This window comes from Odocoileus virginianus, unplaced genomic scaffold (assembly GCF_023699985.2).
Source record: "Odocoileus virginianus isolate 20LAN1187 ecotype Illinois unplaced genomic scaffold, Ovbor_1.2 Unplaced_Contig_11, whole genome shotgun sequence".
Taxonomy (NCBI): Eukaryota; Metazoa; Chordata; class Mammalia; order Artiodactyla; family Cervidae; genus Odocoileus; species Odocoileus virginianus.
In genome coordinates, this window is record NW_027224328.1 from 2,226,599 (window position 1) to 2,249,746 (window position 23,148).

Below are 23,148 nucleotides of genomic sequence, written 5' to 3' on the forward strand. Positions count from 1 at the left end.
AATACAGAATGATCATTGTGGTTTCATTTCAGGAATTCTTGACTGGTTAATATTTGAAAGAAATAGGAATATTTGAAAGAAAAGTTCATAAACATTATTTTTAATTAATTTGTTTATTTTAATTGGAGGTTAATTACTTTGCAATATTGTGGTAGTTTTTGCCATACAGAAACATTATTTTTAAAAATATTTCTCATTCTATGTAAGAAAAAACAAAAATGTAACACTACTGTTTACAAACTCTATGAGAAAAATATGAATACTATGGAAGTGCTTTCATAGAAAAAAGTGTGATAAAAAATATCCTTAAACCTCATACTTGAAGATAAATACTCTAATATATTCCCATAATATAGGAATGATTCATATAGGATCTTTACTGTAAATTCTATTCAACATTGAAAGTAAAAGCCTGCCATGTAAAAATAAGTCATAAAAAAAACCAACAACAACAACACACAATTGCACCTGGAGAGAAGAAATAAAATGTGACTATTTGTAGTTGCAATAGCTCTTTTTATTTTAAAAGTCTAGAGGAATATATGTTTGAAACAATAAAATTAATATGTAATATCAGGGAAGTCATTGAACATAAGATACACCTGTAAACCTCTGAGTTTTATTTATTTCTGCTTCAGAGCAAAAATTACTAAAAATTTAAAAAACAAAGATGACATTTACAAAAGCATGGCTATGAAATACCCATATTTCTCTAAGATTTCAATATTGAAAAATGTAAAAACATGATAAGTGGATTTCCTTGGCAGTTCAATGGTTTGGACTGTGCTTCCCAGTGTGGGGGGTGCAGGTTGGATTCTTGGTTGGGAAACTAAGTTTCCACATGTAACCTGGCATGACCAAAAATAAATAAATTTTAAAAAATAGAAAGAAAATAAGAGAAAACCTAAATTATTGGAAAGATAAAGCATAGTACTGATTGGAAGAGTCAATATTGCAAAGATGACTCTCTTTGCAATTTATTTTAAAGATTAAATGCAATTCCAAGCAGAAAACAGCTTTATTGAGGTGTAACTTACACAGCCTAAAATCCATCCATTTAAAGTGTATAAACAGTGATTTTAGATACATTTTTAATTTGCAATGATCACCACTATCAAAATCTAGAAAGTATTCATCACTGTTCAGTTAGCAATAATGTCCTATCCCCACCTCCCCACTGCTGGGGATCACTAATTTGCTTCTGGTCTCTCTTTTCTTATTTTTCTTATTTTTGATATTTCATGTAAATGATGTACCATGTGATCCTTTAGAAAGTTTGATTGCTGTAAATATATAGTTGAGCAAAAAAAGCCAGACACCAAAGGAATGATATCTGTACTTTCTGTGTGCATATTAAATTTCAATAATTTTTGAAAAAACTCCCACTTTTAGAAAAAAGAATATAATGCATTTTGAAGCTTATGCAATCATACTATTATTTCCATTTCATAGAGATGAAGTTACCTAACAGCAGCCAAACTTACTTTTTAATTCTCAAGCTTGTGCTTGCAAGTATACGTATTTGGGGATTCACAGTCATCTGACCTTATCTCCGAAGATAGCACTGCACAGTTTCTTTTCTCAGGTGATATATCTAATATCCTGTAATGGAAAGCATTGCATAATTCTGTTATGACATACAAGGACAGCTCATGAAGTTATAGCATTTCTGTATAACTGTAATAGATATTTTGAAAGTAGGTAATGGTGTTTTAATATAATTGAAATAAGAGTTTGTTATTAGCAAAATGGGCTACTGAGTAGCCCATTTTTTTATATTTCTATCAACATTTTATTAACCTTCAACATCTTCCTTCATCATTGTGTAATTCAACCAAATGTTTTAATAATATTCTTAAAATATTTATTTTTAATATTGTCCTCTGGCTCAGATGGTATAGTGTCTGCCTGCAATGCGGGAGACAAGGGTTCGATTCCTGGATTGGGAAGATCTCGTGGAGAAGGAAAAGGCAATCCACTCCAGTATTCTTACCTGGAGAATCCCACAGATGGAGGAGCCTGGTAGGCTACAGTCCATGGGGTCACAAAGAGTCAAACACGACTGAGCAACTTCACTTCCTCTATATAGTATTGTTTTTAAAAACTTACTGTAGTTTGCAAGTTGAGCCATTTTGCCACATCCACGGATGACCATGGCCTTCACGAAAGACTGGAATCCATGACATAACTGATAGGGACTTCAGAAATTTCTACACAAAATATTTTTGTTCAATCATTATAAAAGATTTTATTAGTTCTTAAAATGTAAATAGTGTGTACTTTCAGAGGATCCTGAGTTTTCTGCACAAGATGAGAGTGTTAGAATCTAATCTAACTCTAAAAGTATAAAGGTGAATGTTTTAATATTTGTCAAACATTAACCAATGTCTGTATTTATGATTAAAAATAAACTCAAACGTTTATGTTTATCAGTTTCATTGCTTTTCTTATGTTAATAAGGAAAAGTCTGATTCATGCAGTTTAATTGCTACCCATGTTGTCAAATTGAACATAGCAAGGTTTTAAATGTTTTCAGATTCTGTGACATTCATTTTTCCAGATACTGTGATTATATCACTGGATTTTGCTACTATGTTTCTCAGAGTTTCAGCTTTAGAAGGAAATTAAGGGATTGAAATTGAGAAAATAAATGACACAAAAGACAAAGATTGATTTTCTGGGACCCACACCATTCTTTGCCTAGATAAACCCAAAATCAATCTTTTTTCTGTATTGCTAGAATCCAGCAGATAAGATAAAGTGTCAGAGACTCATTTCTCTCTGCTCCTTCCTGCTAAGTACAACTGTAAACACAGGAACTGATGAAAGACACAAGAACGGAGAACTCTGAAAGGTGGAAAGAGAAGGGTGATGTGGCTGGAGACTTAACAGCAGCTTGACTTCTGTAATCTCTCATCACTTCTCCAGGATGGGAGAACAAGGTGAGGTTAGGGAACAACAATTAGGGGCATCTTATATCTTCCCCAAAAGAAGAAAATGACCTAGACCTTCTAAATGACTCACCCAGCCAAGCTGTAGGAGGGGGCACAGATAAGGCATTCCATTCTTCCTGTGTGTTGAGGGGAATCCTGTCGGCAATACCATGCGAGCCTCACAAAGTGTCCGTCAGGACACCTGCTAACAAGGAGCAGTTAGAGGAGGTTCTTCTCCTGCTGCCACAAAGAGAACTAGAGTTGGGAGGCCAAGATGGACGTGGGACCAGCAAAGAGGATCCCGTTACTACAAGTTCTGAACCTAGGAAGCCTCTTTTCCTTGAGGGCATAAGACTCCATCTCCAATGAGAGACATCGGATAGAGTGGACTTTAAATGTTTTATTTACATAATGAGCAAGGGAAATTAACAAATTCTACATAAATGCAAGAATATGGATGAATTACAAAACTAGTACATGGAGGGTGCAGAGACTGAACAAGAATGCATATAGTTTGAGTCTATGTACATGAAAAGCAAAACATGCAAAGAGATTCTATAACATCAAAAGTCATGACAGTGGGTAAATAAGGAGGACACAGGATGATGAGAAATTACAGAGAATAGGCTGCTGGAAAGTGAAAGCTTCTAATCCATGGTCTGATGTGCAATTACACGGTTCTACTTATTTTGTGATCTATATGAAAATTTGTGATATGTATACTCTCCTTGATAAATGGTAAAATTAAATAGCACAGTTTAACTTAGAATATAATAGCACTTGGAGAAGCATGGTTTTCAGTGAAAAGTAAATGGAAATAATTAAGTGTGCATTAGTAGAATAAAAATATAAATAAAATATTACAAATTTGTATTACATTGTTTATGAAATAATAGGCCTTAAACAAACTGCAAATACAAACAAAAACACAAGTGAATTCTAACAAGTATAATATTGACTGAATCAAGCCTTTAACAAAGTATTGGAAACATTTGATATCTTACCAGTTCCTCTTCATTATCTAAATAAAGCAGAGTAGAGTTCCTAGAAGCACAGGCTGTCAAACTCCCATTCCATGTTTTTTCTTCAAAAGTAATATAATAGCAGTTGTTGGAATATGTAAACCAGTCTTTTGGACAACGACCACAATGGCATTCTGAAGAAAGATTGTGGATTACTAGCCAAAAATAATTGAATTTTGTACAATAAAAGAAACTATATGTATGCATAGATATAAGCATATCTATGCATATACATGTTTATACAACATATCTATGCACCCTCAAGGCTGGTACATATTAAACAAACCAACACATTCACAGAAAGGGTCAGTCTCTCATAAGCCAATTTATTTCTCCGTATAAAGCAAACACACAGAAATACCCACTTTTTACACATCCTGAGGACCAAGAAATGAAACCTCTGTTTTAGAATACCAAACTTATTTGTTTTTTATCGTATTATAGCAGAAGGAAATTAGAACCAATTTTCAACAATGCATATGGTGATCATATTGTGGCACAGACAGAAGCATTCTCCTATAATCATTACTTATAAATATATGTTGCTGCATTTTACAATTTATGTTCTACCTTATAATCTATTCTTATTTTCATTAGCCTAAGATAGAGACAAAATACCAACTGTATATATGCCAGAGCTTTAAAATCATTATGTACCTTTCTGGAGCCTTGTTGTCCGAGAGGAGTTACTCTGTTCCTCTATTAGAGTAGCTACAAAATTAATTATTATAAAAGTTAATATTGCTCTAAATAAATCATAATGATTTTAGTTTCTGAGTCTAAAATTTGGTTAATTGTTTAAGATTAAAATAATCTAAACTAAAACTGACTTTACCAAGAAAAAGCAATTAAGCAATGAAGATTTGATGGGGAAAAAAAATTCAAAAACCAAAAGGAACAGATGCCACCACCTCTTACAGTATTTGGTTTAAGCAATCTCAAGATACATATATATATATATATATATATATATATATATATATATATATATATATATATATATAGTATTCCCTAGAATCATTGTGTTATTTATATTCTGGACAACTTGAGAATAGCTATTCCACTTTTAGGCTGAAGGCACATATTAAAATAAGAGTTTTATTTCATCATATGATTTTTGAGAGGCACTGATGACCATTAAAGTGAAAAGTTCAATCACAATTTCAAAAATACACTTACATGGAATAGAAGTTATCATTCTAACTACAGTATACATCAAGACAAAACAGATGATTCCCAGGATCACAGCAACAAACTTCTCTCTAGGTGATGGTAAATCTGCAGGGAGAGAAAAGGAAACACTGAGAAAGGAGAGATGGAGACAGTTGTTTTAGAAGAACAAAAGATCCCACATCCCTGAGAATTCATAGACATCAACTTGGACCCTGAATCCATATGAAACATTGTAATCCTCCTCTCAGAATATATACATTTTCAGCAAAGATAACACCTTACAAGTTGTAGATCAAAGACTACTAATTAAAACAGTGCTGGAATAGATAGGCTCCTCTGTCCATGGGATTTGCCAGGGATCCAACCCGCGTCTCCTGCATTGGCAGGTGGATTCCTTATCAGGAAGCCACCAATAGAGTACTGTATTTCAAACTCAAACTCTGATCCTCATAAATAAAAAGTGTGTGAGCTATTAAATTCTCACACTTGCACTGGTAGCTCCTGTCATTCCATTGAGGATAGTGAGAAGCATTTTGAAATTTTATTTCCATGTAGGTTTTCTCCTGTTCAGTGACTAAAATGGAACTTTATCTGTTCTTACCTCTCATTTGCTGTTTCCTGGCTTCCTTAGCCAGTTCTGGGTAGCTTTTCATTGGAGAAGGCAATGGCACCCCATTCCAGTGTTCTTGCCTGGAGAATCCCAGGGACGGGGGCCTGGTGGGCTGCCGTCTATGGGGTCACACAGAGTCCGACATGACTGAAGCGACTTAGTAGCAGCAGCAGCAGTTTTTCTTTTGATTGTTCATCTCTGCAGCTGTGTAATGTCAAGGATGGCGCTCTGTGAAAACTGGACCTAGGTAGTTAATAAATGGTGTATAAAATCACAAGAAGCCTGGAGTGGGTGGTGTGTGAGATGAGTGACAGCACTCATTTTGCAGTTAAGCAAGGTACATGTTTGGTCTCATTTTCACAGAGTGTTAGTATTAGTATTTCATGATAGACTAAGTTTTAAAAATAATATTCTAAGTTTGAAATAATGCTATTCATCATTGGAACAATGAAATTAGTAAATTTGTGAAAAACAAAGCTCGTACAGAATAATATCCTTATCAATTTACAGTTAATTTGCAAAGAAATATTTTAAAACTGTTTCAGTAACCGTGCTTAAATTAAAATGCCATACTGGAAAAAACAGATGCACCAATATACCAATTTTTATTATAACTTTAAAACCTATTAATGGTTAAGGATTGAGCCTTCTAAAGAAGAAAGAATAATAGTATTGGCATATGTAATATTTCCTGCACTAAACTACTTTAATCAGTGGTATCATTTATTAAAAGAAAATGAAGTGCTATCAAATATTTTTTTTCATTTTTTTGATTGACTGCAAGTTTGAAATCATTAGAAATTTAGAGAATTTAGAAATTTAGAGAAATATTTTGCAAGTCAAAAATGTTACATGACATATTAAACTATCCAAAGCTTAGTAAACAATAAAAAGAAAATAATATTTAAAAGATAATAATAATAAATAATAAATATTATTATAATAAATAATAAATAACAAATATACATACTATAATAAATAATAAAATATGTGTTATATAGATCATATAAAAGTCATATTAAATTTTGCATTTTATTATTTTAATATAATTGCCATAATGCCATTCATATCAGTCAGAAAAATGTAACATAATTTCTTAGACAGAATCTCTGTATCTGTGTCATTTATCTTTTTTATTCAATTATTTTGCTCAAGGTTTTAAAAAGCATTTGGTTGTTTATAATTGGATTTAAATTAGGATTTTACTGAAGATGCATCAGTCTTATTTTTCTTAAAACTCAACTGCTTTTACTCTATCTAGATCTATGAAGAATTACACTGGCCCTTTACAATTTCATGAATCCCCTTTAAGAATCTATTCTTAAAAGCTGAGTGAAATGCTTAATGATATATAAATATATCTCTATTGATGACAAAATACAGCAGTAACTGTTCCTTGTCATGTTGCTTATGAGATTTCACTTTAAATTGCATTGATTTAGAAACTCATTTACACATGTGTATATGCACTTGAATAATAACCAGGCAAGAATTTGAATATTTTACAAAATCCTCCATAGTATTTCATATTTATGCTTACATAATTCTCAGAATTATTCAAATAAAGCTACCAATATATCCTTGATTTGGCTACATATCAATTGTCCCTAAATTGAATCATATCTAGACGTGGGTAATCTCCTACCAAATGAGATGAGGAATTAGGAAGGAGAGAGACACATACCTTCTTTTTTTTTTTTTTTTTTCCCATTTATTTTTATTAGTTGGAGGCTAATTACTTTACAGCATTGCAGTCATTTTTGTCATACATTGAATTAGCCATGGATTTACATGTATTCCCCATCCCGGTCCCCCCTCCCACCTCCCTCTCCACCCCATCCCTCTGGGTCTTCCCAGTGCACCAGGCCTGAGCACTTGTCTCATGCATCCAACCTGGGCTGGTGATCTGTTTCACCCTAGATATACATGTTTCGATGCTGTTCTCTTGAAACATCCCACCCCCGCGTTCTCCCATAGAGTCCACAAGTCTGTTCCATACATCTGAGTCTCTTTTTCTGTTTTGCATATAGGGTTATCGTTACCATCTTTCTAAAGTCCATATATATGTGTTAGTATACTGTAATGGTCTTTATCTTTCTGGCTTACTTCACTCTGAATAATGGGCTCCAGTTTCACCCATCTCATTAGAACTGATTCAAATGAATTCTTTTTAATGGCTGAGTAATATTCCATGGTGTATATGTACCACAGCTTCCTCATCCATTCGTCTGCTGATGGGCATCTAGGTTGCTTCCATGTCCTGGCAATTATAAACAGTGCTGCGATGAACATTGGGGTGCATGTGTCTCTTTCAGATCTGGTTTCCTTGGTGTGTATGCCTAGAAGTGGTATTGCTGGGTCATATGGCAGTTCTATTTCCAGTTTTTTAAGAAATCTCCACACTGTTTTCCATAGCGGCTGTACTAGTTTGCATTCCCACCAACAGTGTAGGAGGGTTCCCTTTGCTCCACACCCTCTCCAGCATTTATTGCTTGTAGACTTTTGGATAGCAGCCATCCTGACTGGCGTGTAATGGTACCTCATTGTGGTTTTGATTTGCATTTCTCTGATAATGAGTGATGTTGAGCATCTTTTCATGGAGACACATACCTTCTGTAGGCCAGAGTCCTACCTCCTCTTGTGGGTGACCAAGTTACTGTAGTAAACAGTATTTGCGGTCTTCACAGACTGCCCTGTGAAGGCCCACAGTGAAGCAATAGTGGAAAAGGTAGATTTCTCATCAACATGTCACAAAGTTTAAACAGGAAATTCTTACACTTGAGTATTTTGAAGACAGTTTATCTCATGACGCAACTCCAGAATATAGGAGACTTTGGGTATGTAGTGTGTTTCATAGTTAGTCCTTTGGCAAGTGCCTCTGAGAATTTTTTTATTTTCTAAAAGATACTGGGGAGAAGATGACTACAATACTATTAAATTGTTTTTATCTCAATCACACATACTACAAACTTAGGTTTTGCTAAGGGTGCCTTCAATGTTTTAAGTTCTACTTTTATATAAAGTTGCTAAATCTTGGCATTACATTTTTCATTTCCTTATACTCTGATGTTTTCATTCCTGTTGTGGAATATTCATAATTCTATTAACAGTATTTGTCACTAGGGCTTCCCAGTTATAGTTAGTGGTAAAGAACCCTCCTGCCAATGCAGGAGAAAAAAGAGATGTGGTTTCAATCTCTGGGAAGATCCCCTGGAGCAGGTCACAGCAATCCACTTCACTATTCATGCCTGAGAATCCCTATGGAGAGAGGAACCTGGTGGCCACAGTCCATAGTGTCGCAAAGAGTCAGACATGACTAAACCGACTTAGCACATACAGTTCAGTTCAGTCGCTCTGTCATGTCGGACTCTTTGCGACCCCATGAATCGCAGCAAGCCAGGCCTCCCTGTCCATTACAAACTCCTGGAGTTTACTCAAACACATGTCCATCGAGTTGGTGATGCCATCCAGCCATCTCATCCTCTGTCGTCCCCTTCTCCTCCTGCCCCCAATCCCTCCCAGCATCAGGGTCTTTTCCAATGAGTCAACTCTTCACATCAGGTGGCCAGAGAAAGTATTGGAGTTTCAGCTTCAGCATCAGTCCTTCCAATGAACACCCAGGACTGATCTTTAGGATGGACTGGTTGGATCTCCTTGCAGTCCAAGGGATTCTCAAGAGTATTCTCCAGCACATACAACATATCACTAATTCAGAAGATTTACTACATGGCATTACATATTTCCTTTCCTTATATTAGCATTATGTCTTTTCGGTTATAATGAAAACAATCATAATCCGTTAACAGTAGTTATTTAAGGATTGTTGTTTTTCAGTCGCTAAGTTCGATAATTCACCGCCCCCCACCCCCACCATGAATCGTAGCATTCCAGACTTCCCTGTTCTTCACTATCAACCTTTGCTCAAACTCATGCCCATTGAGTCAATGATGCCATCCAACCATCTCTTGCTCTGTTTGTTTCCAGAGTTTGTTGTGATCCACACAGTCAAAGGCTTTGGCATAGTCAATAAAGCAGAAGTAGACATTTTTCTGGAACTCTCTTGCTTTTTGATGATCCAGCAGATGTTGGCAATTTGGTCTCTGGTTCCTCTGCCTTTTCTAAATCCAGCTTGAACATCTGGAAGTTCATGGTTCACATACTGTTGAAGCCTGGCTTGGAGAATTTTGAGCATTACTTTGCTAGCATGTGAGATGAGTGCAACTGTGCAGTAGTTTGAACATTCCTTGGCATTGCCTTCTTTGGAATTAGAATGAAACCTGAACTTTTCCAGTCCTGTGGCCACTGCTGAGTTTTCTAAATTGTTGGCCTTTTGAATGCAGCACTTTCAAAGCATCATCTTTTAGGATTTGAAATAGCTCAACTGGAATTCCATCACCTCCACTAACTTTGTTCATAATGATGCTTCCTAAGGCCCACTTGACTTGACATTCCAGGATGTCTGGCTCTAGGTGAGTGATCAACCATCGTGGTTATCTGGGTCATGAAGATCTTTTTTGTGTAGTTGTTTTGTGTATTCTGCCACCTCTTCTTAATATCTTCTGCTTCTGTTAAGTCCATATCATTTCTGTCATTTATTGTGCCCATTTTTGCATGAAATGTTCCCTTGGTATCTCTACTTTTCTTGAAGAGAACTCTAGTGTTTCCCATTCTGTTGTTTTCCTCTATTTCTTTACATTGATTGCTGAGAAAGGCTTTCTTATCCCTCCTTGCTATTCTTTGAAACTCTTTTTTCAAATGGGTATATCTTTTTCTCTTTTGCCTTTAGCTTCTCTTCTTTTCTCACCTATTTGTAAAGCCTCCTCAGACAACCATTTTGCATTTTATTCTTGGGGATGTTCTTGATCACTGCCTCCGGTACCATGTCATAAACCTCTGTCCATAGTTCTTCGAGCACTGTGGCTATCAGATTTAATGCCTTCGATCTATTTTCCACTTCCTCTGTATGATGGTTTTTGCTGACTGTATAGAGCTTCTCCATCTTTGGCTGCAAAAATTATAATCAATCTGATTTCGGTGTTGAGCATCTGGTGATGTCCCTGTGTAGAGTCATCTCTTGTGTTGTTGGAAGAGGGTGTTTGTTATGACCAGTGTGTTCTCTTGACAAAACTCTGTTAGCTTTTGCCATGTTTCATTTTGTACTTCAAGGCCAAACTTGCCTGTTAATCCAGGTATCTCTTGACTTCCTACTTTTGCATTCCAGTCCCCTATAATGAAAAGGACATCTTTTTGGGGTGTTAGTTCTAGAAGGTCTTGTAGGTCTTCATAGAACCATTCAACTTCAGCTTCTTCAGCATTACTGGTTGGGGCATAGACTTGGATTACTGTGATATTGAATGGTTTGCCTTGGAAATGAACAGAGATCATTCTGTCGTTTTTGAGATTGCACCCAAGTACTGCATTTTGGACTCTTTTGTTGACTATGAAGGCTACTCCATACCATTTGTCACTAATTCAGAAGAATTACTACCTTGTCTACATTAAAATAACTGTTACAAAGAGATGAATGCCTAAAGTTACTTTTTTTATTTTTCTGCCTTAGTTCTTAAAATAGCTGCATCTAATTATATTATTCCTAAATAAGGTATTTAGGTTTCCTCTGATAAAATAAATGTCTTTGGGAAGGGTAAAACATCAAACAATATCAAGCTATATCACCATGGCAGAGATTGAAATATTGAATACTCACTATATCATTCATTGATGACCCTCAAATCATAACTTGTTGTCTATATTTTTAATAAGAATATTTGCTGTAAATAACAAAAGCCCAAATTTCCATAGGGGGAAAAATAAGCTTTTAAATTTTTACTTCACAGAAAATGGGGAAGACAGAAAATGTTGACCTTTTAGCAAAACATACATGAACATCCAAAAACATAAGACATTAAATAAACTATCAAATTTGCCTCAAATGCATTTTTTTTCATCAATTGTCACTTGTATCAAGAAAAGGATAAATGTTTTTCTACCATTCCTAAGGATATTCACTTTCAGCATCACTTCTAGAACACTGAATTCAGGGAAACACTATTTTTAGCTTTCCGAAATCTAGAAAAATGTAATGTAAGCTCAGTTATGTCCTTGTAATGAAGACTAATACTTGAGTCTTATAAAACAGTGACTAATGGCTAGCTGTATGGTTGTATCTATCCATTATATTTTATTCTCATAAACTGATAACTTTCTCTATTACTCACATCCTAGAATTATAACAATTGAAACATTCATTAGAGATGTCACACAATGTAAAATATACTAATGTTTACTTTTAAAAATTTGAAGTAGTTGTATCTACTGTTGTCATACACTTTGCTGTTTTCAATTAAATAATGCTATACTTGTCAGGTTCTTTGTTATATGTCAAAATATGAGTTTAATTTGAAGAAACTGCCCTCCATGCAGGAGACATGGGTTCGACCCTTGGGTTGGGAAGATCCCCTAGAGAAGGGAATGACTACCCACTCCAGTAATCTTGCCCAGAGAATTCTGTGGACAGAGGAGTTTGACAGGCTACAGTTAATGGGGTTGCAAGGAGTTGGATACAACTGAGTGAGTACATTTTCATTTTCACTTTCTCTGGCATTTAACTTTAATAAAATCTATGTTCAGACAACACACGGCAAAGATAAATTTACTCAAAACACTGAAAGTAGCTTGAATTTGCTTTTTATGATATGAATATATCGATTTGTAACTATGTTTATTAATGGCCATACTTAGTGACCTAAAAGAGAGATAAATTGGAAGTCAATAACAAGTGAAAATGTCCTTTGAACATAATGACAAGATCAATTCATTTTCAAGGAAGTTTTTTAAATGGAGGGAAATTACCAACTGACTCTAAATAAAGGAAATATTTAGGGTCTTCTAAAGAAGAAACTCTTAATTTAGGTAAAATTTTACAAGAAAAGAAGATTTGAAGAAAAGAACTTCTGTGATTATATCCAAATAGATATTGAGAAGTAAAATATTAATGACAAACTTTCAAATTGTAAATATACATTTGTATTAGAATTCAAGGGCGCCAATACAGCATGAGCAGTAAATAAAAGTAGAGAATAAATATATCCTTTCATTGTTTGAGAAGTGAGTAAAAGCACTAACTTGGACTTTATTGAGTAAAGAATGCAAGCTGCAAAATGTAAGGCACTAATTAAACTAAGGCATATTAAATGAATAAATTCTTATAGATGAGTGTAAAAATATTTATTTTGAAAAATAAAGATAAAGTAGAATTCAAAGAAACAATATATTATACTTAAAATTAATTATATATACTTACATACAAAGAATATATATAAAGTTTACAATAATTTTTAAATTAGGTTAAATATATATGAAATAGCCTTCCTCTTCTAAGAATGTTCATAATTTAAAACATTTTGTTTAATACAGCTATATATATAGAAGAGATATTTTAATAACTGTTATCCTAGTTAGAATTTTTTAATGAAAAAATAAAGAGGAATTTTAAAAAGAAGAAAAATGATGTGATGCAACACAAGATGATGAAACTAATAAAGTTAACGTACTGTCACAATACAAGGGAAGAACCTTGTTAGAAAAGATGAAGCATGTTTCATAACAATATACTGAGGATCCAAACCATTAGCAATTACAAAAAAAAAAAAAACACATGTACTTAATAGTACAAGTTCAACAAGGATTTGAGAAAAGTATGTAGGTTAAATAATCATAAATAGAGATTTAAACAATTACCTCTCACTGCTCATCTGGCAAGCAGATATACCAGTTAGGCTACAGACACATCTAAACTAGACAATTAACCAACACATTTGTGCACACACACACTTATATAGTCATATAGAATACTCACATTTTTAATTACACTAAAATTTTCCAAAAATTCACTATATATTCATAATCCTGATTACATTGATATGAAATATGTATAACTGTAGTGTCACTATAACAGCTTTAAGTCAAGTTTGGCAGATGGACACTTGAAATGTGAGTATTCAAATTTAATTTTTAATTAATTATAAAAAAATAAAAATTTAATATTTCCTCCTCATTCACACCAGCCACATATAATAAAGATATAAATTGCTTCCAGATTCATAGAAATTCTTTACAACTTAAGCTAGAAGGTAATAACCAAAAATGTGAAAACCTTTATCTAGTTTTAAGTTCAGTTACACATTTACAAATAACATATGAACCAAAGAAATATCCACAAAATTCTCAATTTTTATATGATTTAAAAGGAAAATGCAATAGTAAAATCTGCCTTGTGAAATATTGATTGCCTTAAATGCACACATCACAAACAAAAAAGTAAGAAAGAATAAATTTGAGGAGGTGCCACTAGAAACTAAAAGTTAAAAAGCAATCTGGGTGAAATTAAATTTAAGTATAGTCCAAATAAAGAAATCAAAGGAAAATAAATGATGCAAAATCACGACAAAGAAAGCAAGTACATTAGAAAGGAATAAAATGGTCAGTGTCATTTTCACTTGAAAGGCAGTATAATTGATAAAAGACATTTAAAGAAAAAATGAGAAGACATAAATCTTTTACATCTATAATAAATATGACAACACCATTATTGTTTTTACAGATGTTAAATAGGATAAGAAAACCATACTATGAATATATTCTACCATCTATATAAAATAGAGAATGCCAAAAAAATGCAATTTACCAAATGCAGTACAACTCGGATCCTGAATAAACTTAACATGTGTTAAAGATATGGTGTTCATTGTATAAACTTCCTACAAAAACTGTTCTAGAAACTCTAATGGTAACAGTACTGAGTAATAACACTTAAAATTATACCAGGTCTTTCACAAAGTCTCCAGGTGAGATAAAAAAAAAAGGAATGTTTCCCAAAAGATCCTTGAGAACAAAACTTGCAGCTTACATAATATTAAGGAACTCAGTCCTGTCTCTTTGTGAAAATAGATGAAGAAAATATTTTAATCTAAGTATGATATACGTACTGATTTTAAGAGAAAGAAAATACAGAATGATCATTGTGGTTTCACTTCAGGAATGCTTGACTGGTTAATATTGGAAGTAAATAAGAATATTTGGAGGAAAAAACTTTATAAACTTTATTTTTTAAATTAATTAATTTATTTTAATTGGAGGCTAATTAAAATATTGTGGTGGTTTTTGCCATACATAAGCATTATTTAAAAAAGCAGTTCTCATTCTATTGAAGAAAAAAGAAAAATGAAGCACTACTGATTGGTTACAAAATTTATAAGAAAAAATTAAATAATATGGAATTGCTTTCATAGTAAAAAAAAGTATGATAAAAAAATCCTTAAACCTCATACCTGAAGATAAAGTGTTGGAATATATTCCCACAATATAGGAATGATACATATAGGACCTTTACAGTACCTTCTATTCGACATTGAAGATAAAAGCCTGCAGTGTAAAAATAAGTCAAGAAAAAAACAAAGCAATTGCACCTGGAGAGAAGAAATAAAATGTGATTATTTATAGTTGCAATATCTGTTTTTATTTTAAAAATCCAGAGGAATATAAATTTGAAACAATAGAATTAATACATAAAATCAGAGAGGTCATTGAACTTAAGATCAGCCTGTAAACCACTTTTTTTGTTCGTTTATTTCTGCTGCAGCAGTAGAAATTACTAAAAATTTAAAAAGCAAAGGATGACATTTACAAAAGCATGGCTACCATATTTCTCTAAGATTTCAATATTGAAAAATTTAAAACATGCAAAGTGGATTTTCTTGGCAGTTCAGTGGATGGGACTCTGTACTCCCCAGCGTGGGGGGTGCAGGTCGGATTCCTGGCTGGGAAACTAAGATCCCATATGCCACCTGGAGTGGCCAAAAATAATTAAATAAATAAAATACAAAGAAATTAAGAAAAAACCTAAATTATTGGAAGGATAAAGAATGGTACTGATTGGAAGAGTTAATACTGCAAAGATGACTCTCTTTACAATTTACTTTAAAGATTAAATGCAGTCCCAAGCAGTTTGTTAAAACAGCTTTATTGAGGTGTGATTTACATAGCATAAAATTCATCCATTTAAAGTGTATAAGCAGTTATTTTATATACATTTGCAATTTGCAACTATCACCACTATCAAAACCTAGATATTCATCACAGTTCAGTTAGCAGTCATTTTCTATCCCCACCTCCCCACAGCTCTTGGTCATCACTAATCTGCTTCTGGTCTCTCTTTTCTTATTTTTGATATTTCATGTAAACAGTCCTATACACCATGCAATCCTTTAGAAAGTTTGATTGCCATAAATATATTATTGAGCAAAAAAAGTCAGACACCGATGGAATGATATCTGTACTTTCTGCTGTGCATATTAAATTTCAACAGTTTTTTTTTTTAAAAAAACTGACATTATTAGAAAAAAGAATATAATGCATTTTGAAGTTTATGCAATCATACTATTTTTCCATTTCTTAAGAGATGGCATTTCCCAACAGCAGCCAAACTTACTTTTTAATTCTCAAGCTTGTGCTTGCAAGTATACATATTTGGGAATTCACAGCCATCTGACTTTATGCCCTCTGAGGATAGCACTGCACAGTTTCTTTTCTCAGGTGATATGTCTAATATCCTGTAATGGAAAGCATTGCATAATTCTGTTATGGTATATGAAGGCAGCTCATGAAGTTATAACATTTCTGTATAAAAGTAATAAAAAGATATTTTGAAAGTGGATAATGGTGTTTTTAACATAATTTCAGGAAGAGTTTGTTATTAGGAAAATGGAATACTGAGTATCCCATTTTTTAATATTTCTATCAACATTTTATTAACTTTCAACAGCATCCTTCATCATTGTGTAATTCAACCAAAACAAATGTTTTAATAATATTCTTAAAATATATATTTTTAATATGTTCTTCTCTATATAGTATTGTTTTTAAAAACTTACTGTAGTTTGCAAGTTGAGCCATTTTGCCACATCCACGGATGACCATGGCCTTCACGAAAGACTGGAATCCATGACATAACTGATAGGGACTTCAGAAATTTCTACACAAAAGTATTTTCATTTAATCGCTATGAAAGAATTTATTAATTCTTAAAATGCAAACAGTGTGCTCTTTCATAGGATCCTGAGTTTTCTGAACAAGATGAGAGTGTTAGAATCTAATCTAACTCTAAAAATACAAAGGTGAATGTTTTAATATTTGTCAAACATTAACCAATGTCTGTACTTATGATTAAAAATAAACTCAAACATTTATGTTTATCAGTTTCATTGCTTTTCTTATGTTAATAAGGAAAAGTCTGATTCATGCAGTTTAATTGCTACCCATGTTGTCAAATTGAACATAGCAAGGTTTTAAATGTTTTCCGATTCTGTAACATTTGTTTTTCCAGATACTGTGATTATATCACTGGATTTTGCTACTATGTTTCTCAGAGTTTCAGCTTTAGAAGGATATTAAGGGATTGAAATTGAGAAAATAAATGACACAAAAAACAAAGATTGATTTTCTGGTACCCACACCATTCTTTGCCTAGATAAACCCAAAATCAATCTTTTTTCTGTATTGCTAGAATCCAGCAGATAAGATAAAGTGTCAGAGACTCATTTCTCTCTGCTCCTTCCTGCTAAGTACAACTGTAAACACAGGAACTGATGAAAGACACAAGAACGGAGAACTCTGAAAGGTGGAAAGAGAAGGGTGATGTGGTTGGAGACTTAACAGCAGCTTGACTTCTGTAATCTCTCATCACTTCTCCAGGATGGGAGAACAAAGTGAGGTTAGGGAACAACAATTAGGGGCATCTTATATCTTCCCCAAAAGAAGAAAATGACCTAGACCTTTTAAATGACTCACCCAGCCAAGCTGTAGGAGGGGGCACAGATAAGGCATTCCGTTCTTCCTGTGTGTTGAGGGGAATCCTGTCGGCAATACCATGCCAGCCTCACAAAGTGTCCGTCAGGACACCTGCTAACAAGGAGCAGTTAGAGGAGGTTCTTCTCCTGCCGCCACAAAGAGAACTAGAGTTGGGAGGCCAAGATGGACGTGGGGCCAGCAAAGAGGATCTCATGTCTAAAAGTGCTGAACCCGGAAAGCCTCTTTTCCCTGAAGGCATAAGACTCCATCTCCACTCAAAGACGTTGAATAGAGTGGATTTTAAATGCTATATTTACAAAATGAGCAATAGTCAGTAACAAGCACCATGTAAATGAAAGAATATGGATGAATTGCAAAACTAGTACATGGGAGTGTGTGGAGACTGAAAGAAGAATGCATACTGGCAGAGTCTATGGACATGAGGAGCCAAACACGCAAAGAGGTTCTATAACATCAAACATCACAAAAGTGGGTAAAAAGGAGGAAACACAGGTGATGAGAAGTTACAGAGGATGGGGCGCTGGAAAGTTGAAACTTCTAATCCACAATCTAATGTGTAATTACATGGTTCTATTTATTTTGTGATCTATATGAAAATGTATGATGTGTATACTTTCCTTGATATATATTAAAATTAAATAACACAGTTTATCTTAGAATAAAATAGCAATTGGAGAAGTGTGATTTTCAGTGAAAAGCAAGAATGGAAATAATCAAGCATGCATTCATAGGATAAAATATTAATAAAATATCATTAAGTTGTACTCCACTATTTAATAAAATAACAGACCTGTGTTAAACAAACTACAAATACATACAAAAACACAAGTGAATTCTAACAAATATAATATTGACTGAATCAAGCCTTTAGCAAAGTGTTGGAAACATTTGATAGCTTACCATTTCCTCTTCATTATCTAAATAAAGCAGAGTAGAGTTCCTAGAAGCACAGGCTGTCAAACTCCCATTCCATGTTTTTTCTTCAAAAGTAATATAATAGCAGTTGTTGGAATATGTAAACCAGTCTTTTGGACAACGACCACAATGGCATTCTGAAGAAAGATTGTGAATTACTAGCCAAAAAATATTGAATTTTAGAAAATAAAAGTCAATTTACATATATGCATGCTGCTGCTGCTGCTAAGTCGCTTCAGTTGTGTCCGACTCTGTGCGACCCCATGGATGGCAGCCCACCAGGCTCCCCTGTTCCTGGGATTCTCCAGGCAAGAATACTGGAGTGGGTTGCCATTTCCTTCTCCAATGCATGAAAGTGAAAAGTGAAAGTGAAGTCGCTCAGTCATGTCTGACTCCTAGTGACCCCATGGACTGCAGCCTACCAGGCTCCTCCGTCCATGGGATTTTCTAGGCAAGAATGCTGGAGTGGGTTGCCATTGCCTTCTCCGACATATATACATAGATATAGACATATATATGTATATACATGTTTATACAAAGTATCTATGCATCCTCAAGGCTGGTACATATTAAACCAATGCATACATTCACAGAAAGGGTTAGTCTCTCATAACCCAATTTATGTCTCCATATAAAGCAAACACAGAAATACCCACTTTTTACACATCCTGATAATCAAGAAATGAAACCTCTGTTTTAGAATAATAAACTTATTTGTCTCATCATATTATAACAGAAGGAAAGTAGAACCAATTTTCAACAATTGTTGTATTGTTCATATTGATCATATCGTTGTATAGGCAGAAGCATTCTCCTATAATCATTACTTATAAATATTTGTTGCTCTATTTTGTAATTTATGTTCTACCCCATAATCTATTCTTATTTTTGTTAGCCTAAGATAGAGACAAAATACCAACTGTATATATGCCAGAGCTTTAAAATCATTATGTACCTTTCTGGAGCCTTGTTATCCGAGAGGAGTTATTCTGTTCCTGTATTAGAGTAGCTACAAAATTAATTATTATAAAAGTTAATATTGCTCTAAATAAATCATAATGATTTTAGTTTCTGAGTTTAAAATTTGGTTTATTGTTTAGGATTAGAGTAATCTAAAATAAAACTGATTTTACCAAGAAAAATTAATTAAGCAATAAAGAGTTGGTGGAAAAACATATTTCAAAAACCAAAAGGAACAGATGCTACCACCCCTTACAGTATTTATTTTAACTAATATTAAGAATTCATTTGTGTTTATCAGAAAGTTCTTTCAATCTACTAATAAATGTTTTTGAGTTATGAAATCAGAATATACAAATATGTACCCTCTATATTCTGTGTTGTATATTTTTGACAGATTCAGAATTACCATTCCACATTTAGTCTAAATGCATATATTTTAATGATAGGCACATTCTATAATATTATGAAATGTTTAGAGGACTGGCCATCATTAAAGTGAAAAGTTGCCTTACAGTTTTTAAAAAATGTACTTACAGGGAGTAACAACAATCATTGTTACCACAGTGGACATCAGAACCAGGCAGACAATTCCGAGGATCCCAGCAATGAGCTTCTCTGGAGGTGATGGTGAACCTGTAGGGAGGGAAATGGAACTACTGAGAAGGGAGTGATGGGGGGCAATTGTTTAGAGAGTAGACATACACTAGAACCCAAGTAAACAGAGAGTTATGTACATCAGCTTGGACCCCAAACAATTTCTACCACTCTAGGCTTTCTCTCAGAATATACCATTTCATTTTCAGCAAATATAATGCTGCATTAGTTGTTGATTAAAGACTACAAATTTCAGCAATGCCAGAATGAAAGTAGTTCTCTGATTTCACATTAGATACCATACCCAATTTTAAGCTCTCTTCTTCAGATGAAAAATATGTGAGCTTATTCCCTACTCTTTCTCCACATCTTTGCACCCCAACCTCATATCCTAGAACAATTTCACCTAGTGACTGGTAATGTTTTACCTTTGGAGTGGTAGTTCTCCTCATTCCCTTGAAGATTCTGAGAAGCATTTTGAAGATTTAATTCTGCATATGTTAATTCCTGCTGAGCTATTGAAATGAGACCTTTAGAGCCCTTAGGTTTTATTCGCTGTCTCTCTGAGTTCTTGACTCCCTTCGGTTCTGTATAAATTACTCCTTGGTTATTCATCTCTGAAGCTGAGTGATGTCAAAGACTGTGTTCTAAGTGAACTGAGGAATGAGTGGTGTATATGAGGCAAGAATCCTACTGCAATAATACGGGCGGGGCAAAGAGCTTAGTGTTCACTTTGCAGCTGAACAAATTTAAAGCCTGGTTCTAAATTCCTTGGAACTTCAAACAAGGATTTCATGATAGAACACTTTTTTAAAAAAAAAGATATTTTATATTCGACAATATATTATTGTTTAAACAATGAAAAGCAATAAATTAGGGAATAATGAAGTTCATGACTAATAATAGCCTCATGAAGTTAAGTCAGATTCCACAGAAATATTTTAACAGCATTACAGGGCTTGTATTAAAATGAAAATGTTGTGTATTACAACAGAGAGATTCAACTATAATTTTGATTATTTGGAAATCCAATACTGGTTATAGACTAAGTACTTTAAAGATGAGGATAAAGTTGGCATTTCCTGCACTAAATTACAGTATATGGTGACTTATATTTATTTATTAAAAAGGGTACCAAATGCTCATTATTTTGAATGGTTGAGGAATTCTGAGAAAACTTTAAAATTTGAGGTACTACTTCATATGCTGAAAAATATTATGTGATAAACTAAACATAACCTAAACAATATTAAAAAAAAAGCAATAGAAAAAGACTAAAAAATATTTACTTTACAAATGTAATTGATAATTTAGTGGCTAAGGTCTGAATTCACAAAATGATGAACAAATATAGTTCATTCATGGAAGAACACTGTTGGTTCAAACTTCCAGAAAGATCTTATAGATGTCAAAGTTAGTAATGGTCATTTTATTTGTATAAGTGATGATAATTGCTTATAAAATCCAGAAAACATAGCTTAATAATTCAGTCAATGGATGCATTAGTCAGAAAGATCTGGAAATTAATTATGGATTTGAAACTTAAAGAAGTGTGTTCTTTAAAAGTTATTTAGTGTCTAGTAACCTATATTATTAATCTAACATGGAAATAATATGTAATATATAATGCATGTTACACTGAGCACTCAATCTAGTACCTATATGTTCTATAAATATTAGTTTTTAACTACTGTTTAAGTTACAATTTCTGTGTTACTATTTCTGATTCATATCAGTTAGAGCCTGGCAAGCAATTTATTAAATGAGAGTGTCTTTAATTAGTATAGTACATCTTTTTTGAAATATTTGTTCAATATTTTTAAAAATACTTTCATTACTTACAGTGAAGTTTATATTAGCATTTAGGAAGCTACTTCACCTTGATTTTTATTAAAAATAAAACTGATTTTACTCAATCTAAGTGCATATAAAGATTCATGTTTGGCCTTTCTATGCAATGAATTCTTTCCCAAGAATCTATTTATAGAAGTTGAGAGAAATATATATTAACATATTATTATACAAGAAATCCACCTTCTACTGATTATAAAATCCCAAACTAGTTGTTCTCTGTCAAGATGCCTGCAGATTTCACTTAAGATTATATACAAATCCAAATATACACTTGACTAGCATTCTACAGACACTAATTTGAATACTTGGAGAAATCTTCCATCATATTTGATATTTTATGGTTGTTTTTTACCCTGAGTTATTTTTTTTAAAAAAACTTATATACTTTGATTTTGTTGTATATTAACTATACCTCAGTTGTTTCATATACAACATTTGCTAGTTCCCACTAAGTGAGATGGTCTAGTAGAGAGACAGGCGAGAAGGGACACATACCTTCTGTTGGCCAGAAAGTCGTGCATCCTTTAGTGGGGAGGTCAGATTACTCTCACAAAAGAGGCCTGCTATAGCTGGGTAATAAAAGGAGAAATTTAAAACATAAATCCAGGACAAGAATTAACAATGTCTGTGACCTTTACATACTACCCTGTGAAGGCTCAGAGTGAAGTGAGAGTGGAAAAAGTTGATTTCTCATCAATGTGTCAGTTCAGGTTTGGACAGGAAATTCTCACATTTGGGCTATTCTCACATTTAGGTCACCACACACCTCCAGAAAATAGGAAAGTTAGGACTCCAGTTGAAAGGACAGATGGACCTCTAAGTGTGCTATTTATGTTTTCAATTTTCAAATGCTTCTGAGAAATTATTTCCATATTCTGCAAGATCTGAGGAGACTGAGGTTTAACCACCCATGCAGTTATCTTGCTTCCATCTCAATCATATATAGTGCAAACTTAGAATACTTCAAGTTTTTCTTTTAAAACTATATTGCTAAATCTTGGCAGTACATATGCCTTTTCCTCACATCCATTATTACTTCATTTCCATTGTCATTAAAGAAGTTCTATGAATCATAATACCATTTTCAATAAATATTTAAAGATATTTGTCCCAATTATTCTGAGAAATTACTGCTTTGCCAACCATAGTGTACCTGGCACCGAGTCCATTACTTTCAAAATGCCATCTCTCTTTCTCTGCCTTAGTTCTTACATTC

The 23,148-nt window shown here is 33.5% G+C and overlaps 2 protein-coding genes across 3 annotated transcripts; both read right to left on the minus strand.

Annotated features, from left to right (window-relative positions):
* Nucleotides 1-495: 495 nt before the first annotated feature.
* LOC110149166 (NKG2-A/NKG2-B type II integral membrane protein-like) lies at nucleotides 496-9,249 on the minus strand. 2 transcript variants are annotated; one of them, XM_070464007.1, is made up of 8 exons: nucleotides 8,349-9,249; nucleotides 5,730-5,981; nucleotides 5,135-5,233; nucleotides 4,613-4,666; nucleotides 3,938-4,089; nucleotides 2,110-2,210; nucleotides 1,485-1,602; nucleotides 496-848 (listed from the first exon to the last, which is right to left on the minus strand). In XM_070464007.1, the coding sequence occupies exons 2-7, from the start codon at nucleotides 5,779-5,781 to the stop codon at nucleotides 1,488-1,490; spliced, it is 573 nt and encodes a 190-aa protein (XP_070320108.1). In that variant the 5' UTR covers nucleotides 5,782-5,981; nucleotides 8,349-9,249; the 3' UTR covers nucleotides 496-848; nucleotides 1,485-1,487. The 2 variants fall into 2 exon arrangements, with proteins under 2 accessions (XP_070320108.1, XP_070320107.1); XM_070464006.1 differs by lacking the exon at nucleotides 8,349-9,249 and having other exon boundaries at nucleotides 5,730-6,586.
* A 6,492-nt stretch (nucleotides 9,250-15,741) lies between these two features.
* Nucleotides 15,742-20,826, minus strand: LOC110149165 (NKG2-A/NKG2-B type II integral membrane protein-like). The gene is made up of 6 exons (XM_020911542.2): nucleotides 20,507-20,826; nucleotides 20,019-20,117; nucleotides 19,477-19,530; nucleotides 18,507-18,658; nucleotides 16,670-16,770; nucleotides 15,742-16,348 (listed from the first exon to the last, which is right to left on the minus strand). The coding sequence occupies exons 1-6, from the start codon at nucleotides 20,691-20,693 to the stop codon at nucleotides 16,231-16,233; spliced, it is 711 nt and encodes a 236-aa protein (XP_020767201.2). The 5' UTR covers nucleotides 20,694-20,826; the 3' UTR covers nucleotides 15,742-16,230.
* Between the last annotated feature and the right edge of the window lie 2,322 nt (nucleotides 20,827-23,148).

Excerpts from the sequence above, each read along its gene's own strand:
- LOC110149166 (XM_070464007.1), bottom strand. The coding sequence starts at position 5,781 with ATGAAAAGCTACCCAGAACTGGCTAAGGAAGCCAGGAAACAGCAAATG. Across the intron at positions 5,234-5,729 it reads CAGGAAACAGCAAATGAGAG|ATTTACCATCACCTAGAGAG; the intron begins GTAAGAACAGAT and ends CTCTCCCTGCAG. Across the intron at positions 4,090-4,612 it reads GACAACAAGGCTCCAGAAAG|AATGCCATTGTGGTCGTTGT; the intron begins GTACATAATGAT and ends ATCTTTCTTCAG.
- LOC110149165 (XM_020911542.2), bottom strand. The coding sequence starts at position 20,693 with ATGAATAACCAAGGAGTAATTTATACAGAACCGAAGGGAGTCAAGAAC. Across the intron at positions 18,659-19,476 it reads GATAACAAGGCTCCAGAAAG|AATGCCATTGTGGTCGTTGT; the intron begins GTACATAATGAT and ends ATCTTTCTTCAG. Across the intron at positions 16,771-18,506 it reads TAGATAATGAAGAGGAAATG|AAATTTCTGAAGTCCCTATC; the intron begins GTAAGCTATCAA and ends ACTTTTGTGTAG.